Source organism: Calonectris borealis, chromosome 1, assembly GCF_964195595.1.
Source record: "Calonectris borealis chromosome 1, bCalBor7.hap1.2, whole genome shotgun sequence".
Lineage (NCBI taxonomy): Eukaryota > Metazoa > Chordata > Aves > Procellariiformes > Procellariidae > Calonectris > Calonectris borealis.
This window is the reverse complement of record NC_134312.1, coordinates 160,413,258-160,420,299: the sequence shown is the minus strand read 5'-3', so window position 1 is coordinate 160,420,299 and position 7,042 is coordinate 160,413,258. Positions and strand designations below refer to the sequence as shown.

Below are 7,042 nucleotides of genomic sequence, written 5' to 3'. Positions count from 1 at the left end.
TCTAGCCCTATTCAGACCTTGTGGCATAATCATAGAATCAAGACATGTGGCAAAGCATGTCTTGGGTGTGTTGCAAGCCGCCTATGACATATTCCCTTTCCTTAGCTAAGAATAATTGTCTTTCAGCTTCAGAAACAGCAGTCTTGCTCTGCTACTGTGGCGAGGACAAAGAGGAGGCTCCGGTTTACCCTCCTTTCCCACGTCACCATTGTTTTAATAATGCTATTTAAAAAAACCCCTGTTGTTCCTTTGCCTTGTGAACATTGACTTGAACATCTTATCCCCACTTCAGTGTTACAGACAGCTTTATGCCTCTCTTGTATTTCAACCAAAGTCCAAGATGGTAACAGTGATGCTTCTTATGCACTCTTCTCACGGCAGAACTCTCATAGCGTTTTCAGGGATGACAATTTACTTGGGGATTGGCACCACTGTCACCTCCATCAGCTGAGATGGTGGATACCTGCAGCAGAGAGCCTGAGCCCAGCAGCACAGGTCATTTCGGAAGAAGCTGTCCTGGAGTATGGTGTGCCAGGGAGCCGAGCAGTAAGTAGTTCCTGCAGATGATCAGAAATAGAGGATTGGCAGCATCCCTCTCCTGCCACACCTCATGCCAGCCTCGCTTGCATCGCACAGTGCAGGAGCATGGATCAGGTCTGCTGGCACAGTTATGCTTTTCACCTTTATCCCAGAGGGTGGATGAATCCTCTCTCTGCACTGATGTACCTGTGCTGCTGTAGCTCTCGGATGCACAGGTGCAGATAGCCCTATTTATGTGCAGGCACAGGGGAAAGCCCTTGTCCTGTCACCCATAGACAGACCCAAGTTCTACACACAAGCCTGCACTTACGAAATCAGCTATATACGCATGCACACAAATGCAGCTTGACGCACAGGAGAGATGCATGCACGCATAACAGTGTGAGACAGACACCTACAGAGGCATGCAACCCGAGGCACACGCCCCGATGCATGCACAAATGCAAGCCCTGAGGCGTACGTCTAGAGGCATGCACAAATGCAACTGCCGAGGCATGCCTCTAGGGGCACGCACAAGCGCGAACCCTGTTGCACGCACCTGGAGGCAGGCACAAATGCAAGCCCTGAGGCATAGTTCTGGAAGTGCGCACCCGGTTCCATGCATCCAGAGGCAGACACAAATGCAAACGCTGTTGCAGGCCCCCAGAGGCATGCACAAGTGCAAACCCCGCTGCACGCACCCAGGGGCAGGCACGACTGCAAGGCTGCACGCGCACACCCGGAAGCACGCACCAGTGCAAGCCTCGCTGCGCGCAGCCGGGGGCAGGGGCAGGCACAGGCGCCGGCGGGCGGCGGGCAGCTGCCGGGACCCCCGGGCGAGGGCTGCCCGGCTCCTCCCGCCCCGCCCCCCGCCGCCGGCAGGCGGCCGCGCTTGCTCCCTCGCGCCCGCGGCGGCTGCTCGGATTGGCTGCGGGCGGCCCGGCCCTCCGCCGCCCCGGGTGAAAGGGCGGCCGGGCAGCGGCGGCCGCGGCGGCAGATATGGCGGCGGCGCTGCGTTGGGGGGTCGCGGGCGGCTGCCGGAGGCTCCGGGCGCTGCTGAGGGTGAGAGCTGCGTTGGGGGCGGGCAGGCCGGCCAAGGAGGACTGGGGTTTCCTCCCTCGTCCCCGTTCCCTGCGTGGTGCTCGGCGCTGAGCTGTGGGGCCGCTCTGCGGGGCGGTTGAGGGTGCCCTGTGTAAAGGGCCGGGGCGGGTCCCCCTCCCCCGTGAGGGGCTGCGGATGGGGTCGCCGCGCGGGTGCTGTCCCCCGCGTGTGGGGCTGGGGACGGGGTGTCGTTCCTCCTGAGGAGGGCCGCGGAAGGGGGCGTCCCCATTTGAACGGTTGGGGCTGTCGGGGGGTGCCCCCCCCCGCCCCCCCCGGGCTGGGTGAGGGGCCGTTGGGGAGCGCGTGTGTGCGGGCGTGTTGCTGCGGCAGTTACAGGTTGCCGGGTGGAAGGGGAGGGGGTGCTGCCCCTGCGGCTCCCGGGGGGCCGATGCTGGCTTGGGGGTGGGGTGGCCGGCGGGGAGCGCCGCGGGCACGCCTCCGGCCGGCCGGTGGTCTGCGGGTGCTGGCTGGAAGGCGGTGGTTGTTGTGAAACTGTAAAAGCTGGGACCTGGGTTCGGTTGCTGAGGGCTCGCAGCATCCAGGAGTGGTTGTTTTTTTTTTTTTTTTTCTTCTTAACTTAATTTTCTGCTGCTGGAGAGGGTTATGTGCCACTCCCTATTTACTTCTGTTCTCTCCCTCTCTTAAACAGGAGCTTATAAAAACTCGGGGGTCGAGTGTAGTTTTGTACTATTTTTAGTAGTAAAATCTTAGCTCATAGAAAAAGCCTACTGCTTCGTGAAACTGTTGTCTCTTCCCCTTTCCGATACTTACGGATCTTTCAGCTGTCACTTGAAGCTTTACTGTGGTTTTTTATTCTTCTTACTTTTCATGAAAATGCAATAAACTTATTGCAGAACCATACTAATGATTTTGGTGAAGACTTTAAACTTCTCGAAAGCCTTATTCCTTAGATTATGGAGTAACTTCCCTGAGGCAGTTGCTATGTTTTCTTCTCCATTACTTCTACAGGTTGTGTTAAAAGAAAGAGGAGAATATTTAGGATAAGAACAAGCAGCATTATCACACAGTGTTGTGTAACAGTTGAATGACACTACAACTAGTTTGTGGGAAAAGTGGTGCAAAATACCTCTACTTCCTTACAATAGGAAGAATTTATAATTATTTTTTTTTTTCCTGAAAAGGAAAATATGTGTCAAGGTCTACAAGTTCCAATGGAGAAGAGAGGATTGACTTGCAGAAAATTTTTGCTCTGTGTACCCGTCAGGATGTGGGATGGGTTTCTCTCTAGAAATGTAACCCCATAACAATGCTGTAAAGAACTCCTCACATGTCTTTAGGAATCACGTAAAAGAGGTTGTTTATGTGGCCAGGGCCTTTTGAGAAGGGGTTAAAGAGGAAAAAAGGATGTGCTTTACCCAAGTATTTTTTTCTCAGGAAATATGCATAGCAAACCAGTTTTGCTGCGAAGGTGTACGCAAGAGAAGCTTCTTGAAAAGTGAAGAGAATTTTGAGGATGATTGGAGACAGTGATTTGGAATTAGCAGAGGGCTCGTACTGTTTGAAGACTTTATTTTTGGTAGCCATATATGCATGTATGTATATATAGATCTGGAAGACTTCGGCTGTTCCCACTAAATAGTCCAAAGACTTTGATGTCAATCCTTTGGAGCCTCCCTGTGAAAGGCCTACTTTGTCTCCTTCCTTCTAACATCTCAAGGGTATGGTCTGACTGTGTCAGTGTAAACATTATAGAAATGATACATTGGTGACACTCTTGTAAAACAAAATATTTTTATAGCTACCTAATAGCACTTCTGACTTAGGTAACTGAAGTGATTTTTAGCCCTTTATACCTGTGTATGAAAGTCACCTTCAGGACATTGGTATATTGGAAAAGATTTAATTAAACAAATTTGCAAGGGAATTACTTTCATAGATTCTTTTGTATTTTGCTAATGTAGGCAAATAATATAATTGATGTCTTCAAACTTTAATGTGCTTGGAGCTCTTACATTTTTTGCAAGGACTAGTGGCTAGTGAGTTGTCCTCTCGTGCAGGAATCAGTAAAGGACCTCAGAAAGGACAGTGCAAAAATGCTGAGCTGGGGATTCAACTAATTGCTGTGTTTTCTAATCTAATGCTTAGCACTTCTATTTAGCTTTTATGTGGAACTTGTTCTGTTTAGAATATAACCAAAATTTATTTTTGAGTGCTTTGCCCTTCTGGAGCTGGGAGAAAATCTGATGTTGAAAGAAGGCTGTGGTTACAGAATGAGGATGAGAGATGGCTTTTGATATTTCAGTCTTGAAACTCTTCTGAGAGAGCTGTCAGACTGTTTAAAATAATGTAGAAGAAAGCGATAAGTACTGTACATCATGAAATCAACAGTAAACTGCTGGCATGGATTTTTATCGGTGTAGACCATTGAACTAAACGTATGGAAAGTTTCTCTGCCATCTGTGCCCTCATAAGTTGTAATCTATCCACCCACCATTTTTAAGTCATGGACGTTATCTGCACCAGTGGGAGCTCCTTGCTCTCCTGTGACATTATTTTTAGCATGCTGTTATTCCAGGGAAATGTTTTTCCCCTTGTTTGAGCACAGAAGCATTAGGCTGATGAGATAGAAAGGTTGGTATCATCTGCCACTAAAGAAAGGAGTTAAAATGGTCACCAATCTGGGGAGATGAATGTAGACCTATAAACTTCTGGAGTTCAGTGATTGTTTCTAGTATGTAAACTACAGATTTTGGTACTGACAAGCACTCTTACAGCATACTACATAGAGACTTCTGGTTTTCTCCTTGCTCCCAGGAGTAGCTGTTTGAATTCTGTAGGCAAAGCATGCTGTGCTATCTACTATGGGCAAATCTTAGTTCTGAAAGAAAAAGTGAAGGACTTATTAAAGTTTACATTGAGTAAAAAATGTCAGTCTTGTTCTGAAACACTATTTGTGTGTTTTAATTTTGTTATTTTGTCTGTCCCAACCTTGCATTGGTGGTTCCTGCATGATTGTTACAGTGCTGTGATCTATTTCACAGGCGCTGGCTTTACTGGAACTGTTTAAGCTGCTGCTGTGAGAAACTGTTCCAACTTTGCAGCTGCTTGGTCTTGAACACGGGCCGTTCCATTTGGGCTTCTGTCTCCCTCCAACTTGTGCCAGCACTGCTTCTTGAATATCTAAGTGGATAAGCTGTACTGAAATCTGGCTGAGAACACATTTTTCCCACTCCTTGTGAGTATCTTCTCAGCTGGATGTATTCCCTGGTCTGGTTCACTACGTGAACTATACAAACTTCTGAGACTGGTGCAAGGGAGAAGGTACTTGGGTGTAGGAATGATCTAGTTTAAAAAAAAATAGCCTTAGGTGGATCGGTGTTTCCTTGCTTGTAGTTTGTGTGCTGTGTTGGCAAATACGAAAAACGGATTTTCTCTTCTCTCTCTTAGAATTACTGGTGGTTCTCAAACCTGGTAAGAGTGAAAGAACTGTTATGTATAGTGCAGTGTGCCTTACAGAACCTTGTACTACATCTTTGTTTGCAGTTGGCTTCAGGAGGATCTGCTTACAGTTACAAGTGCTTGGCTGTTCAGCATGCACTGAGAGAATACGAAGGAAGGGAAAGTGCCTCAGTAGAGGGGGGGAAAAAAACCCTAGAAGCATTATGTTTGCTTTTCTGTTTACAAGATTTGTACGATCTTGTATTAATAAGCTACATTTTCAGTCTTATAGATTAAAATTCTTGCAGGATACCTGAAGTTCCTGTGTAATTAAAATATGGAGAAAATTGCATTTTCTTCATGTTTATAATTACTCAGGAATGCTTAGAGCTAATGGGAAATACACTGCAAATATAAAGGGGTTACTCTTGTGGCGTCTTAAACTTGAATCTCTGAAAGTGTAGGGGCAAAAATCTTAGTAGGATTGCTGGCGGAAGACAGGAGGAAGAGGTAGAAATTATGGCTAGTGAAAATAAAGATGCTATTCTAGCTGTTACTATTGGGCATTGCTTACTGTATTTTCTAGTAATGCTAAAATATACATTCCTTCCCATATTAGACTTTTTAAAGCAAATGTTGGTATATGATGCTTTTCCTGTGTGAAATCTGGAACTCTGCATCTCCATTTCAACACTGAGACCTTTTTCTGTCCAGAAAGCTCAGTATCAATGAGTTATTTACAAGATGACCAGTGTGGCAGGGAAATTTCTTTTCTTGATGAGGGACATATAAACCTTTAAAAACACACATATAAGCCATCTCTAAATAACAAGTTAATTTTCTGTTTTGCTGTTGTGTGCTGTGTCCTTAAACCACCTGAAGAGATTTCATAGGGCTGCGCTGCGTCCCTGGGAGGCAGGTTCTCTGCTAGGCCTCAAAGTGGCAGTGTGTGATGAGCACTGAGTGTGTGGTGTACCATTTGAAAACTTATTGTGTAGTTTGATTTATATGAAGTTATTTTATAACTGTTACAACTATTCAGGTTTGAGCTCAGTTTGGTTGTTGTGCAATTCATAGGTAAAGCAGAATGCTTTTCTAAAATACCGTACTAACATGGTCTGTTTTTTGAGGATTCAGTAGAGGTGGGAAGCTCCAAGCCAAACTCAGAAGTCCAGAGTTGAGCTCTCATGAATGAATAGTCTGTGTTCTTGGGCTTTCAAGAGTCAAAAGCTTTATCAAATTGCAGTAACAAGTCATGACAAAAATAGGTTATACCTGATTATTCTACTGCCTTTTCCTAGTTTTGCAAGATATGAAAAAGTCACTCGGTCAAGCTGAGCTCTCTGGGCTCTGTTCTGAGGAAGTTTTTATGTAAGGTATAATACCTAGGCCTATGTGGTTTTGGGGAAGCAGCCAATAAAGAATCTAGCTTGAGTGTTAGATTGGCTTGGCTGGGTTGGTGGTTTGAGAGTTCTTTGGAGGTTTTGGTGTAGCTTTTAATGAACCTGCCTATAGCAGGAGCTTGGGAGCCCAGGGGTAGGTAACACCTGAGTAGCTGTCGATTTGGAGATGGCAATTTAGCAGTGTTCCTTTGTGGCCCTAGTCATGCATTATTTACAAAATAATGTCTGTTTATTTTTAAGTACTTATTCAATCGCTCATAGTGACTGCGAGCAGACCACTAAAGAGACTTTTCTTGAAGTGGATTCTACATTAAGCAAGCTCTTAAACCTTAGTGTATATTGGTACAAATACATACAAAACCCCACAACCCCTTCTTTCCAAAACTGTGAATTTGAGTTGGAATTTCGCATCTGAGTTGAGCAATATGCTTGATTTGTTTTAGGAAATTACCCCACATGTATTCAATTCAGGGCTGAAAAGTGATTCTAGTGTGTGTGGGAAGAGATAGTTAAGTTTTTAAACATAGATGCATAATTAGGTTAGGCCACTACAAGATTTTTACATGAAATCTGTCCAATTCTGCAAAAACAGAGCTGAGTGTGGTTTAATGCTTTTCCAG

General features: G+C 45.8%; 1 protein-coding gene across 5 annotated transcripts in view; it reads left to right on the top strand.

Moving 5' to 3' along the window:
• The first annotated feature begins 1,468 nt into the window (after positions 1-1,468).
• PCCA (propionyl-CoA carboxylase subunit alpha) overlaps positions 1,469-7,042 on the top strand; it is a 291,279-nt gene continuing 285,705 nt past the window's right edge. For 4 of the 5 annotated variants that reach the window (XM_075137817.1, XM_075137809.1, XM_075137851.1 and 1 more), the window contains exon 1: positions 1,482-1,581. In XM_075137817.1, coding sequence (XP_074993918.1) covers positions 1,519-1,581 — 63 coding nt within the window. In that variant the 5' untranslated portion in view covers positions 1,482-1,518. Of the gene's footprint in view, positions 1,582-7,042 lie in introns of all 5 variants that reach the window. The other variant, XM_075137806.1, reaches the window with a different exon arrangement.